The sequence below is a fragment of the Ostrinia furnacalis genome, unplaced genomic scaffold, assembly GCF_004193835.3.
Source record: "Ostrinia furnacalis isolate ACB-3 unplaced genomic scaffold, ASM419383v2 OfSCF3837, whole genome shotgun sequence".
In the NCBI taxonomy this organism is placed as follows: domain Eukaryota; kingdom Metazoa; phylum Arthropoda; class Insecta; order Lepidoptera; family Crambidae; genus Ostrinia; species Ostrinia furnacalis.
The window spans coordinates 210,131-227,005 of NW_021134076.1; the positions used below are offsets into that span (position 1 = coordinate 210,131).

A 16,875-nucleotide genomic window follows, 5' to 3' on the forward strand; every position below is an offset into this window, starting at 1 on the left:
ACAGTTTAGAGCGCCTCATACATATTAAAGCGGCCGAGGACTGATATTGCTTGGTACAGTCTGCGCCAATAGAGTGTGGCTCTTGTAAATACTATTCAAAGGAAGAAATACTGAAAGCATCTTATAGAATAGATTTTTTGCAATAGGTATTCTCTTGCAAATATCTCTACATATTGTCGCCTGAGTATCGTACCCCGCGTAATTATTTTTGGAGTTAGACATTTTGATATCATTCGATTCAGGATTATCTAAATCTAAAAATGTACACTTGAAGGCTGAATTCCACCACCTAACTTTAACTGTAACTATAACGATAACCGGTGTTTTTTGTATGGAGTTTGACGTATTTTTGACGTATGGCTAAAGTTAAAGTAAGATCGTTAGCTTATTTAAGTCTATCAGACATACCTAATACACGTTAAAAACCTTGGACAAAAACCAAAAAAACCATGCCTAAATGTTTTCATACATTTGCAGTTAAAATCAAACGCTTCAAGAACTTTTAAAGGCAATAACGTACTTAATAGTGTGCCGTTCGCTGTGGATGTTTCCAGACTATATTCGTCGCAATATTGGCTATTTCTACCGCTGAGTGTACTGTCTACAGACACGCTATCTCTCTTAACATCGCAGTTTACTGTGACCCAGTGAGAATTTCAATGGGTCCTGAACACCCGGTCGGGTATTGGGAGTGCATCTTTCAAAGTGGTTGTTACAGAGCTTTGGAGCGAGTATCTTTTTATTTTGATCTCTTCTTCCCTTTGAAATAGATCTGAGAAAGATATAGATAGATATTTATGCGAGGCTTTTGATGCCTACTTTTAAATTACAGAGTAAACAAGCGAGCTGTGTTATGAATGGATTTTATCAAAATTCAGTAAAAAGCTCTAAAAAAGTGTCACAATTTCAAATTACTTTCAACTAGAAATGGTACAAAATTATTAACATTTTTATGTTTTTGGAGTGTATATCATAGTTGCGACAAACAAAGGTGCTACAAACGTAGTGGCGACAGTACGTTATGCCGACAATCAATGGCGCGACTGCACATTAGCTCGACGAACGTTAGCGCGACAGAACGATGGGGCGACAAACGAAAGCACGACAGTACTTTGGAGCGACAAACCTTAGCGCGACATTACTTAGGCTCGACAAACGATTGCACGACAGAACCTCCGATCGACAAACTACACTGTGACACAACTTTTTACTCAACGACCTAAAGCATGACAAACATAGAAACAAGTTATTTAAAAAAATATGTAGGTATGTGGATATTTAGGTTTATTTTTCATCTTACATTTTCAACTTAATGTTAATTATTTCAACTTAATGTGCCATAAGTATGTATCACTTAACTTTAAACTATCATGTTTACTTTAATTATACACAGAAATAGAATAAAATAAATTATAAAATAGAAATAATAAACGTTAACAAAAATGTACTCTCTGTATTTTTAATATTTTTGAAATCACATTAATGTTATGCGAAAAATATTTGATAATGCATAACTAGGTTTTTTTTTGTTTTTTTTGTTTGTCGAGCCTAAGTAATGTCGCGCTAAGGTTTGTCGCTCCAAAGTACTGTCGTGCTTTCGTTTGTCGCCCCATCGTTCTGTCGCGCTAACGTTCGTCGAGCTAATGTGCAGTCGCGCCATTGATTGTCGGCATAACGTACTGTCGCCACTACGTTTGTAGCACCTTTGTTTGTCGCAACTATGATATACACTCATGTTTTTGAATTGAAATCCGATGTCTTCATTCGCAAATTTGCAATTTAAATTACAGTAAAATAAAGCAAAACACCTTCGTTTCAGCCAAATGACGTCCACTGCTGGACAAAGGCCTCCCCCAAGGTTTTCCACAATGAACGGTCCTGCGCTGCCCGCATCAAGACACCTTAATCATTATAAAATATTACAGGTTAAAAATTAGGGTATCACCATTGTTCTAATGCGATCGACATAAAAAACCGAAGGTAAGCTTAAGGGTTACGATCGCCCGTAAATATCTCGCATACGACCTGCCCCGATACATCAAGCGGACTTACGGCAGCGAAAAAGGTGCCCAATTGCGTATAGCTCGCTCGACGAAAGTTGAGGCGAAGAAACTCATATACTGGTGTAATATTGAAAACAGAACACAAACAGTAACACACTACACATTCAAGTTCAAATATGGAAATATCTACCTCGCTCTTGTTAAATTTCTACAAGCGAGACAGAAAGCACTTGTGTCAGTCGAACTACGCAACAAGACGTTAGTACAGACAGCCAATACAAGTGTTTTTATAGTTGATCAAACAAAACGGGTTTATTCTACTACTCAAATACAACTACAGGAACAATATTAAAACTCTAAAAAACATCTCCATATTTTATGAATTATTCGTATTGGTATTTTTTATATTTGAAATTCAGTATCTTGGGCAAGTTATTGCATTTAAAGAGAATAAGTAAGTCCTTGTTTGACCAAGTATAAAAAATAACACTGTATATGTAGATAGACACAAATATTTGCTTGTTGAAAGTCTCAACTCTCGTCGCGCGACCTATACCCTCGAAACGTCAATAGAAAAGTCGCGTTTCAAACAAAATTAACTCCAGTCATTAGCCGGGTATGTTGGGCATTTGTCACACTCAATTTACCCCCAAAAGGGTAGCGTGGCCAGGAAATGAATCAGCCGATTGATGCCCGAATCCACTACCTGTCTACTAATCGAAAGGCCGTGGGTTTTGGACGTTTTTAGGTTTAATTGAATTTATGTTACGTATGTGAAGAGAAGAAATACCTACATGCCTATTGATTTTTCAGGTAGCTGAAAATTAAATTGTGAATCCGGATCATGATTAGTTTAAAACCAGTTAAAGGTTTATTTCGTGGTGCTTAAATTTAAGACTTCACTTCTTTTTTATAAAGATTGTGCCTGTAAATAAATAAAAAATCACTTTTAGCCAAATACAATAAAGAGTTAGGGCTATTTAAAATCTATTAACGAAAATTATTACCTACACCTTTACGCCTAGCCCGTGGAACCCTAAGTGGTCACATGAGACCGCGGTAACAATTGATTTCTATGGTGTCTCGATTCCCAGCGAATTGAACTTGAAGCACTAGAGATAAAAATTTGTCATAAATTGTTGTGTTGAACTCATATCATAACGTGGAAATGTAGGATAATGGCTGCAAATCAGGCCACCTTCGGCCTGATCATCACTTACCATCAGGTGAGATACAGGCCAAGAGCTTCCTCGTGGTGGATAAAAAAAAACTGCACCGCTCACCTGATACTATATGCACTAAAAGTCAGTAAAAGCCTTCGACTACATCGATACGAGCAAGTTTTAATCTGCGCATAGTCTAACTCTAAAATATTAGTCGGCAAACCGCCACCAGTTTGTTTTGAACTCGGCCACCAACAAACTAATTTTAAATACAAAACTTTCCTTTTAGCCCCATTAATATTTAAATGAAGCCCTTTACACGGCGTGGAAAAACAAATAAAATTTGTTGCATACTAAATAGTTTTAAGATCAAAGAATGCTTGATGAGGGTAGATAAACTTTGAGATTTTTGCATAAGCTGCTGTGGGGATTATATTATAAATATTCGAATAACAGAGTTTTAATAATTCTGAGATCTGGGAACAATATAATAGACGCAACTTCCTATCGAAGTCTTTCGGGAATTGAAATGAGAAATCATCATCATCAACAGCCCTTTACAGTCCACTGCTGGACTATGAGCCTCCTCCACTATAGTGGAGGGTTTTGCTATGATCCCCACGCTTGGCAGGCGGGTTGGAGATCGCAGTTTTAAAATGTTTTTCAGAGAGCGCTGTTGCCCATTCTCTGTTTGATGTGTAGTCCCTAAGTCGCGTCCGAAATGAGAAATGAGACAAGTTAATTAAAAAGTCATAACATTGAATTAAACATTTTTTTATTCAATGTATCTCATCAAAATTAATCTCTATTAATGTAAAAACAACGGATAAGTATTGTATCGCACTCGCTTATAATTGTTCTTAGCGTTATAGCCTACAAGTGTACCTAATGAACCCAATTTCACTAATTAATAAGAACCCCCTTCTGCTAACGCGTGCCTAGCGGGGGGTTAAATTAGTGTTGGGGTAAATATACCGAAATGTCTATCGATATAGATAAAAACAGAGAAAAACATACGAACAACATTTGCAACAAAGCAATATGAGTTTTAATAATAGTTGAAATAGAAGTTAATAAGCTAAATATAAACATTGTTTATAATGGGATTGAAGAAATTTGAAGCTGGGAATAAATACAAAAATTATGAAGTGATTTTACACTATATTTGTGATAATAGGCTCTAAGATAGGCGCTATTTGATGATACTACTAAAGATAGAGGCATGCGTTGTAAATTTTGTAATAAAAATTAATATTTTTAGCATGTCACAACACAATAGCTAATGACTCGGTTTGATTACGGGACTATTCCCACCTCTCGTTCCTACCACTGCAACTCCTGTGTAGCCAGGATCTACAGCTTGACCGCCATAAAAACCCAACCAATGAAGGTCAAGTTTGTCCCGGGGGAAAGTTAAACATTGGATCCGCAACGAAATTAATCAGAAGAACATAGGAGGAGTTCGAAATTAAGTTCGGTTTGATTAGTACCTAAGCTGTACTAGTTGATTAGTCATAAGTGCCACTTGTGGTCTAAACTGAATAAATACTTTTGATTTTGATTTTTGATTTTTAAATACGATGATTGTTAATTTATAATTAAACGACGTCGATACTGAACACAACACTAACGAATATGAATACGTCGAATTAGAAACGACGGCACGCGGCATGACGTCGCTTAAACGAAGCGATACCGTTACGTTTTACATTGATCTTGCCTGTTGATTTTAATTAGGGAGCCTGCGTGGAGTGTAATTGAAACAATACAAAACGTTGTCTTGGAAATTGAGAATGGCATACACGTTTAAAGCAATTAACCAGGTAAGATGGATAGACTAATGGAAAAGAGTAGAGAAATTAAGACAATACAATCATTTTGTTTTTTAAATAACCTTGTCATTAAACCGAAATAATTATTCAAAAAATCAAGCTTACCAGAGTTAGATAAGAAACTAAGGGAAGGATTAAATCACATTCACTACATTATAAACTTTAATGAATCAACAAGTGGTCTGAAATAAAATTGATTTATTTATTACATTGTATAAAAGTAATAGTAGTGGCATATTGTGGTAAAAGGATATGATGAAAATAGAATCGGGAAACATTAAATTCCATGGATCTTAAAAAACAAGCTATTAAAAGAGCAGATAAAAAGTACGTAAAAAGGTTGTTTAGTAGAAGCAAAAGCGCAAAAACGCATGACGTCTTTTTTTCTGTGTCTAGACAAAAGCAGACAGACAGGTCTACCCACCCAGCAACTTGCACCGATATGCTTAATATTATAAATGCGAAAGTAACTCTGTCTGTCTTGCTTTCACGCCTAAACCACTGAACCGATTTTGATGAAATTTGACATAGAGATAGTTTGAGTCCCGGGAAAGGATATAGGATAGTTTTTATCCCGGTTTTCGAAACAGGGACGCGTGGGATAAAGTTTTTCTGTGACAGACAAAATTCCACGCGGGTGAAGCCGAATAATATTTAAATAAAAAACAATAAAATAAAATAGCTATCTAGACAAAAGCATCATTTATGGACTCATACATCTTGCAACTAGGACGAAGACACTAGTTGCGAAAGTTCGCAACTACAACAAATATGGCTCATAGACCATTGCCCTCCGGGGCAACGTCGTTAATAATTCTGCAAGCCAGCAACTTGCACCGATGTGTTAACATCACTCAAGAGTCAACTTTTAGTTGGCGCCCGGGGAAAATACTGGCAACTAATAAATCAGAGGAAAAAACTCTTTTGATGAACTTTTTGCAACTTGTTTAAACTTTGAGAAAAGTTTCAGTTTATGTTTTTTAAGATAGTTTCATACAAAATACTAGCTGTGCTCACGACTTTGTACCACATTGAGTATGAAAAAATAGCTTACGTCCAATTCAGACCAACTGAATACCCAAAATTTCAAAATCGGTCAAGAAAGTTGAGTTTTTTTGCAAACACTGTGACATAAGGACTTTATAAGGTAGATGTTTTAGTTATAAAAGTTCTACTTTAAAGAATGATTAATGTAAACTCTACCATTTTAACATTGTCGTTATTCGCTCTTATATAAATTTAATTTGCAATCGTCTTCTTTTTCTATACATACCTAAGTAGTATGAATCGATGTAATTGGATTCACAACCAACAAAAAATCATTTGATTCAGTTTGCTTGATTTTTTCTTTGGTTGATTAAATAAACTTACACTGTAACTGCAAAATAAAGCTCACTGCTACTCATACTTGAAACGTCACGAATATAATCCGCTCAAAACGACCCAACGTCACAGTTCAATTTCAAAATGGGTTCATTTGGAATTCACAATACCCGACTGCACCATGAAATTTTAAAACATTCTCCAGACCTTCTGGTCTAAGTGGCCCATCTGCTTCTAAATGCATCCGTAAGAGCCATTCGAATACGGGCTCAGTGGTGCGTGGTAATCGTACGAAGAACATGCTTTCTCATATTATTTGTTATGGAACATGAGGGGTCCCTAATTATTATTGAGAGCGCATTGAAATGGTTTGCTTAGAAAAGTCGGGCAAAATTAAGGTGGTTTATTTGTCTGACGTGATGTGTCGTGACGAGACGCATCAAAGCGGAATCGGTTTCACTATGTAATTTGATTGTCAAACTTGAGTGTAGTGACGTCGTGGCTTCTGACGTCAGCGTACTAAACGTATAAAAGAATTTTACCATCTAGAAAATGATCACATGGTAAACGTTTCTCTCACGTTGTCATTCTCTTTTCAGCGACCATCATGTCTATAGCATCACTCTTCCCGTGGATGCCGTAAGAGGCAACTAAGGGAGATATGTGATTATCATGGCCTTCTAAACCTATAAGGCCAGAGAGCAGAACAACAACTCCCTTTTGCTTCTAGTAAATCTAGAAATGTCTTCCTGCAGTGGAGATTACTTACCTAATACCCGTAAGCTGCTTGCTTGCTTAAGTGAAAGATAAAGATAAAGATATTTTTATTTATCAGACCATGTGTGAGACAATACAGAAATATATTTTTGGTGTTAGTAGATTTTGTTAGTATCAACATGTCTTACCGATATTCGGCGTGTAAAAATTATAATTACTTAGTCTGTTTTTATCATTATAAGTCAATACATCGAAGTCAAATACAAATTAATTTAAAAATATATAATGTCTAAATTTGAAGTAGCAAATCGAACGCACAGCGTTGACTAGAGCTCTGTGATTGGTTCGTGAGTCACCCTGTGCGTCCACGTGCACTGTGATACCTCATAGTAATGTTTGTGAATACGGGCGTAAATGAGCTGAAGCATTTCTTCTCAAGTATTTAGATACGAAACTTGCGTGGCTAACACTTCCATATTTATTTAAATTAAAACTACAGTAATAAGTAAACTTTGTGAAACCTAATGACTGAGGTTACAGTGGCCGCGTAATATGGCTCTAGAGTACCATTAGTTGGGACCTAGATTCAAGCAGAACTAACTAAGATGCATCTTAGGAGAAATATCGTTCTTATGTTTAAAAGATAAAGTTTCAAGTTGAATAAAGTTTGTCATTAGTTGAGAAAAGAATCGTGAGTTTCAATCAAATATTAAAATTAGGTCTACAATTTACAAAGCATTGATTCAGGTATACCTTTAGGGCCGTATTATGAAATAAAAATAACATTCAAAGAGAAAGACTCAATATTAATTAGATTCAAGCATGCGACGAAGTTAAAATAATATTGAAACTCGACTACTTAATCACAAGCCTAAATCCATACTCAAGTTCAAATCGGGTTTGAGTATCATTTTGTAATTATAAGCCTAATGGATACATGTATTTATTTAATCTTTCTTTAAATACTATAAAACAAAATTGCTCCGCTGTCTGTGCGCTGAGATTTTTAAAATTACTTTATTCATTTTACAAGGAAAACAATACAGTGTATAAACTATGTAGACAAACATTTTAGAAAACTTTTAAAACCATTAACAAGCTTAAGTACCTAATGCTTGTTTATCAACGGATTTTAACGCTGTTTTCAGAAATAGATAAAGTGATGGTAGAGAAAGGTATAATGTGTAATAAATACGTGCAAAGCCACAATATAAACTACATGGTCATTGGTCAATAATTGAAACAATGAACTAGTACCTATCCTTGAAAAACGTCGAAAAGTGTTCAAACATGAAATTGCACTCAATACGTTCGAAAACAACATATTCTCAAATAAAACCGATGCAAATCCAAATCGTTCTACAGATTCTGTTTTCGAACATTTTTCATCTTCCATACAAACAGATCTACAATTTGACAGCGAGGATTCAGGCATTACCATATTGGGAAACGAAAAATACCTGCGGGTGGTTATGTAAACAAACTTGTCTTTGAATAAGATATTTCGTGTAGGAAAGTGCAGGAACAGGGCCGGACTATCAACGGCTTGTGGGCCCCTGAAATTCCAAATAGGATTACCACGCCAATGTTGTTCTGTAGATGTCGTCAAACTCTTCTTCGTTATGTCAACGAGGGAAATGTAACGAAATAACCGCATTTTATGCTAGCCGTAAGAAACACTCTAATGCTAGTTCTTATTGCTTTAATTGATTAGTTAAACTTCTTGTATTATCAGTTTTATTTCTTTATTTAAAATATTACATAAATAAATAGTTAAATTTTAATATTAATCAAGAGGTGTAATGATTAGATATTAGGTTAGGGATAATCTACTGATCAAATTGAAAATAAATTCAAATTCTAAGAATGGATCTTCAGGATAGACTAGAATAAATATTACTTACTTGTAAAGTATGTCTTTCCAAAGAGTTCAGGCGCTATTCTTAAGCAGTGCTCAATTCTTGTCTGTGTACCCCAGGCCCCACAAGTTTTGCCTGAATACGGCCCAGTCCTGCATGCATTACTATTCCGCGGGTGCCCCCGAGTAATGAGGGAGCGAGCTACCAATACTTGCATAGCACAGCCCGGGGGATTCAGAGGGTTTGTAAAGTATCTTTATTTATTTTTCTAAAAGAACATGTCATGTAAAGTGGCCAAGGTTTTAAAATAACTGAAAATCGAGATGAGGCACGCAGTCAATACATTTTTCAGGAAAATAATATCTTGCCAATATTTTGTTGATAAATAATATTAACCCAGATGAGCCTGAAACTATTTTTACTTTAGAATTTTGAGATTTTTGGATATACGGTTTTTTATGATCCCAGTACCCTACGAAAAATAATAAAAAAAATTAGTCACCCCCGGGAAAGCGGGAAAATGATGACCCATACATGGGTCGGTCGGCACAAATACTGCATTTTACTTACCTGTTAAGATCAATAAATAGATATTAAAATAAAACACTTTTTATCAATGAAACATGTATGTATTAGTATGAAAAGGTATTTTTATTTATTTTATGATAATTATGTTAGAATGTAACAGTATTTTCATATTGTGTGATAGTTAAAAAAATTCTTCAGGATGTATATGTATGTTGCACTTCACACAAATATAATTACATTTTTTTTACATATTTTGCATTTTAGAATCTTACTGACATAGTTGATTAGATGACCTGTTTGATCGTATCTTGAATCTCCAAGGTGGCAGGTACAGGGCAAGGCCCACGTTTTTCACACCGTTTGAAAGTTTCTAATAAGGATCTTGTAACAGGCCTGCCGGAAAACCTAGGTGATCAAGATCTCCACCATCGTTCGTTCTTTCGTTTCAGCCAAATGACTTCCACTGCTGGACAAAAGCCTCCCCCAAGGCTTTCCACAATTAACGGTCTTGCGCTGCCGGCATCCTGGCTCTTCCCGCGACCTTTAATAGATCGTTGGTCAACCTAGTAGGAGGCCTGCCCACTCTATGTCTTCCAGCCCGTGGTCGCCAGTCGAGAACCTTTCTGCCCCAACGGCCATCGTCTCTGCGAGCTATGTGCCCCGCCCACTGCCACTTGATTTTAGCAATTCTGCGAGGTATATCGGTTATTTGGTTCTCCTGCGGATCTCCTCATTTCTGATTCGATCACGCAGGGAAACTCCGAGCATAGCCCGCTCCATCGCCCTTTGGGTGACCTTGAGCCTTCCTATGAGGCCCATAGTAAGCGACCACGTTTCAGATCCATATACCATCACTGGCAACATACACTGGTCAAAGACTTTTGACTTGAGACACTGCGATATTTCGGACGTGAGTAGGTATATCGCGAAGCTTCCCAGACGCTGCCCAACCGAGTTGGATTCGACGATTGACCTCTTTCTCGAAGTTCTACTAACATTTATCGCTGTATCATTGAATAATTGGTCAAAATAGTTTATAAGAGGGTTACACGCATATTTGGGTCCTTCCAACGACTGAATCTTCATCAGTAACAACGGTATTTGCGTTGTCAGGTGGTTCAAATGTAATGCTATTTTCTAGTTCATTCAATATTTCATGCAAGGACAAAGGTTTCGATCTGAAATAGCAAAATCAAGCATATTTACTCATATAGATCAAATGTACTATGGTTGTGCCGACGGGCCCATGTATGGGTCCAAGGAATCTACGGCTAAATAAAAGAGGGAAAAAATAACGCTGATTTAATTTTTTTTTACATAATCAATCTACAATGTATTCTATTTTAGAGTAATAGTTCCGTATTTTGAAAATAATAACATCAAGTAATTATAATCTTACCTTTTTGAAGACATGTTTTAATTTTTTTTCTCTGCACTTGTTCACTTGCAAATAAAAAAGAGAAATGATTCAGTTTACTGCTTTAGTTGTCATTATAATCAACAAGTACCTTCTAAAGTTTAAAAAAAATACTTTGGTTTGTATAAATAAAATAAAATAACGACAGTAGATTTTTTTATTTCTCACAACCCATGTATGGGTCGGTAGGTTCATCTGGGTTAAATCTTGTCCCTAATATGAATAAGCATTCAAGTAGGTTAAACCTTCTATACTCAAAAATTGATTTAAAATCAATTTTAAGACTGTTTCCAAAATTTATTTTTCAGTAAGCTCTTCACAGGCTTCAATAAGATAATGTGTTCTACGTTGCCTGCTTTTGACTTTAAGTTCTTAAATAAGTATTTAAAATGTGGTTTTAATTTAATAATTCATATCTTTATACAATTTCAAACAGCTTTTTGTTTTAAACAAAGAAGACTTCATTAAAGTCATCAGTTAAATATGTAAATATCTTTAAGTAAAATTCGGATCGCTACTCCTAAACTTGCCCCACTCATTAAGGAGGAAAGTTTTTGCAAGAAGCAAGGATTTCCTCTGTCCCGCAAATAATGAAGAAACCGAAAAGGAACGCCGGGGTATTTCTTTAGCAATGGTAATTAGTGACAATGGAAAAATGCAGTAGAACTTAGAGTCATATTTTAGAGAAAAGGATAAGGTTTTTTTTGGGGGTTGCTATTGATTGGGAGTTTAGAGGATTTGTGAAACTTGGAGCTGATTTAATTGATGTTTTATCACAGGGGTTTGTGAAAGGTTAAAATAAAAACTTTAGGTATATTTTGTCCATGGCTTTGTTTGTACAAAATTACATTGGTATCATTGATATTGGTGTCAAAGGGATTTTGTTTGTAGCAACGACGAGTACCTAATGTTGATATAAAATCGAAATACTTGATGGTGTTTCTAATGATGGCTTATGCGAAGGATTTTGTATAAATAAATTAATCAATTATATTTGTCTGATTCTTTGAGTATTAGTTAACAGTCCCAAGAGAATTTGTCTGAACAAAGTCAATGACTACTGAAATATTCTAAACATAGCAAAGTAGGCGTAAAATTAATTAATTCAATCGTTAATCAATTTTCACTTCTCCTTCACGAAACAACCTAATTGATCAATAATCAAAACAACGAAGCGAATTCGATTCCAATCCTAGTTTGGTCGAGCGATTTAGTTAGATGAGTTTAGCCTCCATTTTGAAAGTTCAATGCAAATTCATAGCTGGCTTAAGGTAATTGTACTATCCACTTACAACTTGGGGTTTAGACTATGAAAAGATTAATTAGTATAAATTTGTTAAGGCAATTACACAGAACACATGCTATTTCGTGTAATGGAAGAACAATGATGAACGATGTAACTTTATGTTACTTAATAATCTAGTATTCTTATAAACTTCTTTACTAATAATTAATATCAGTCACTTTAGACGGCATTTTGGACACTGAAATTCTTAATCATAGTCTACGTTTTAATCTACTTCAAACAGATTTTAGTTGTGTTCCTAAATGTAGCAAACAAAATGAAAGACACATTGATTCAAAGTTTTTGGACACAAATAAGGCCGCCTTACATACACTAACCTACATTGAGCTGTTTAACTACCTAGTGGTATAAAAACTTTTATAATAATTGCATTTACTAAATTACCCAAACCTCCCATTAACCGACTTCAACAAAAGGATGAGGTTCTAATTTTCTAGATAGAATTTAAGATACAATAATGGTCCAAAGCAAAGTAGGAAGTATTTCCATTTACACTTTTTCTTAATTAAGGCATTCCAATTTTAGTAAGTCTAAAAGGAGAAATTTTACCGGTAGACATAATTCCAAGACAGATCTAAATTCAATTACTGTAGCGTCCAAAGAGGTTTAGTTAAATGAGTTTGGTCGGCGCCATTTGTTGTTAGAGTTAAATGCAACCCGCAGCTGGCATGTAATTTATTGAATGATACTGTTTAAAACTTTAGCAAAGTCAGAAACGAAGATATAACGCAGGGCCGAGAGTAGAGCCTTGTGGTACTCCTCTAAATGATATAACGCTTTGCTAAGATCTACAGTTTACAAAATTATATTTTGATTGAATAGGATATTGGGTTCTGAAATTATTATTGACTGTACGATACGAATGTCGTGTATTCAATAAGTATTTTAATCGTAACTACAGCACAGTTACAAAAACAAATTATAATGTACATTTTAAATAACTGTAATTACGGAAGCGTGAAATTCATAACAATTTATTTAATTAAAAATGAATTCGTCAGCTTTAGTAGCTGATGGTATTGAATTCGTAAAATTCAATTGACTGGTTCAATAGGCTTTACAAGTTGAATTTTCGTTGAAAAGGATAATTTGGTTTGAATTCTGAAAACTCCATTGTCTTCCCGATTCCATATACAATGGGACGAAGGCTTGGACCGTTCAAACAAAGTTAAATACAATTCCGAACAACCACAGCTTACACTCGAAGTTGAAAACTATGGAACTTTAACTTTTCTAATACGCGTGTATAACAATTGCCAGCAATATCGTCCATTTGTAGTTAAAATCGTTTCAAATGATATGTTTACCTTCGGTACGTTTAATAGAACTCGTAAGCGTATAATTATGTAATGTGAATTCGTGTACATGCACACCTGAAACTTTTTTATTTATAACCAGCGAGCGATTATAAAACGGCGAAGATGGACTGATCGTAACCCAGTCGTAACCCAAGCATATTCAGCGTAGTACGAGGGGTTAACGGGACTATTAGTATGTAATTTGCGCAAAACTAATATTTTCCAAAAGAGTTATAAAACACGTACTATTTACTTTGTAAGAGTATGTTAATATCCCTAAGCGCATGCAAAAAGCTGAATGTAACCCACGTGAATCCTTTCTAATGAAGGGCTTTAAGCTATTCGACTAAATCCTGCTATACCTATCCAAACTATTTAAAGGGGAGACGTGAACGAATTGTAAATTAAACTGTGATCCCAATAGAGGGTCGGGTCATAAAAGGTTTAGTTTTGTTATTATAAGAAATGGTATGGCTTGTAATACGATTGTTTTGGGTATTCTTGGAAGAGAAAATTGGCTTTTAGAGACGGCTCTTTGTAGTAATGAAAGAGCTTTGATGATAAAAATGTGGACGGCCAGTGGTAACGCAGTGAATGATAAAGTAGTCAAAAGAAAATTTTACACGTTGTGCCGTTGTAACTGATATTATTATGTATTTACGTGCCGTACATGCGTGTAAAATGCGTTGGTGCATCCTTGAGGTTTTTCTTATGCAGTAAGTATGCAAATAGAAAGTCCGTGTGTGTCCTGTTCATGTGTTTTATGTTCTTCAACATAATTTTGTATTAGTGATTTTGACCAATCGATCGGATTGAAAGTAACTACATACAGCTTCTTTTATTTTTTTTCTTTTATTATAATAAACATATAAATCATTACTAATCTATCCCTATATTTTCCTACAATTCTTAGTTCCACGTCCACCAAAGTGCTTGTTTCGCCTCACTGGGCGAGCTCATAAATTCAGATTTCTGTGCCGACTCCCATTTTACTAGTTGAAAGGTACTTTGGGAGAAAAAGTAGGGGTATGGTTGAGGGTTAAATGGTCTATACCCAGCTGTACTCTATGGCACAATAATAGATGATTTAGGGCTGTGATTGATAACATCGGAAGTTTTTAGTCGTTAGATAAAATAAAGGAGACGCTCGAAATTTACGTCTGGCATTATATTGCCATTTTTGTATTGGAATTAGTGGTTGTACGGGATTAACTTTCAGACAGCTTAAATCATTTCGTTTAATGAGAATCTTGTCCTTATTTACTTGATTCGTCTTTATAGTAAGGCTCAGTTCTATTGCCTTATCGTACATAATCTTATAATATTTTTATACTATCAGCGCTAGGATAAAAAATGTCAATATTCCAACGGTGTTGACATTGACTTATCAGTTCGAGATTTGATGAACACTAGTTTGATCTCCATTGATCGCAAGACGCTGTGCTGTGTCGGCATCGGATTACCTATCCAAGATTCGAAGAACTGTTTTTCGATGACCGCTGGACTTTAATTACGTTGAATCCGCTATTAACACATGGATCCCCATTCGTCCCTCATCTTGATGGTGAGCCAGTCTTCCATGGGCCGGATCAGGCGGTGGTAGTTATTTTACTCGTATATGTGTCCTAATCTTTATGCCCCACCAGGTGGAAAGAATGAAGAAGAAGAAAAGATCCAGGTGAAAAAAAATCGTCTAACGGTGGTGCCAATAGTCTAACCGAGTGGGCAACAAACTGCCGATTCGAATAATCGAGGAACTTTGGTTTGATCTCCGTCGATCGCAAGGCGCTGTAGATACTAATGTACTAATTTAGCTTACTTAGAGGGGTCGATACAGAGCGTAATTATTTTTATGAAAAATTCCTAGTTTTTTTTTAATAGACGATATTAAAAAAAAGAGTAAGTACTCACAACGTCGATGAGCTGACTGAGCCTTAGCCCCATCTTGACGGTGAGCCGGTCTGAGTTGTTCCCGACGGGCCGGATCAGCCGGTTGTAGTTGGACAGCAGGTCGTCGTACAGCCGCTTCGCTTCAGGGTTAGCGACGGTCAGGCGGCCCCACACGCACAGGAGTCCGACCACCAGAGCCAACACCATCTTAGGCTAACACCACCCCTGGGGACAAGGAGAAAGGTGACTTGAATATCTGATACGAAGGTCGCTTTTTAAAACAAAGATGTTTTTTTTTTCTTACAAATTATTAGTAATTTGTTATTACACACATTACTAATAGCAGAGTAAATACAAATGAGTAGGTTATCTTCATAGAAACGCACGGGCGCGGTTTGTATGTGAGCGCGCCAACACGTATGCGGCGCGCACGCACACACTGACAAAATTTAGCGGGGATTAGCGGGGAGCCAGTCGTGGTTGCGCCTAATTTGATCAGTGTGTGCGTGCGCGCCGCATACGTATAATATTGGCACGCTCACATACAAACCGAGCTCGGTGCGTTTCTATGAAGATGACCTACTCATTTGTATTTACTCTGCTAATAGTCCCGTTAGACACTCGTACTAAGCTAAATAATATGCTTGTGTCACGAGTGAGCTCACCACAATAGTCGAACGGCGGCGGGGACCGAACACGCGTTCCCCCGATCACGAGTCGGCCAGTCCGACCCCTTCACCGTTCGGATATCGTGGCTTCTTTGATTGACATCAGTCATAGTCCTATGATTAATCTAGTTCGTTTCAGCCAAATAACGTCTACTGCTGTGAAAAGGCTTCCCCCAAGGGTTTCCACAATTACCAGTTCTGCGTTGCCCGCTTCTAGGTGCTTTCTGCGGCCTTCACCAGATCGTCGGTCCACCGAGTGGGAGAGTAAAGTAAAAAATATATTTGTGGAAATCCTTAGAGGAGGCCTTTCTTCAGCAGTGGACTTCCTAAATAGTAAAGTATACTAGAATATAACTATTCCCACTCATCACAATGCCTTATGAGTCAGCCAGCGTGACGCTAGATTAAATTTCAGGGAGTACTTACTTGTTAGTTTCTAAATCAATCTAAACTTTAAGTTATGAAAATACAAGAGAAAGTAACATAAAAAACAAATTGACGCAAAAAATAAGACCCTTAATTTTAATTAGTTTACTCTCCAGTTACAGTAAACATCCGAAAAAGTTATTTCTCGTTGAACGGTGGGTATTTTTACTGGCATTCAAGAATTCCAGTTAAACGTAAATTGCTTTTAACGCCACTCAGATAATGTAGTGATGAGGGGTCAACTCTGTCGATATATTTGTATAGTTACAATACTTTTTATGGGTATACTCGTATATTTGTTATACGTTTGTCATACTTGTTTAAAAGGAAATGCTATTGGCAACATCCATCATTTGCATTTTTTTAATATGCGCTTTTATAGTCTCCTTTAAAAATAGGCACTAATACAGAAAGAATGTTCCTGTGTAAATAATAATTTATATTG

The 16,875-nt window shown here is 36.1% G+C and overlaps 1 protein-coding gene across 1 annotated transcript in view; it reads right to left on the minus strand.

Annotated features, from left to right (window-relative positions):
* nAChRalpha1 (nicotinic acetylcholine receptor alpha1) overlaps positions 1–15,543 on the minus strand; it is a 102,163-nt gene extending 86,620 nt beyond the window's left edge. The window contains exon 1 of the mRNA XM_028312214.1: positions 15,358–15,543. Coding sequence (XP_028168015.1) covers positions 15,358–15,543 — 186 coding nt within the window. The remainder of the gene's footprint in view (positions 1–15,357) is intronic.
* Between the last annotated feature and the right edge of the window lie 1,332 nt (positions 15,544–16,875).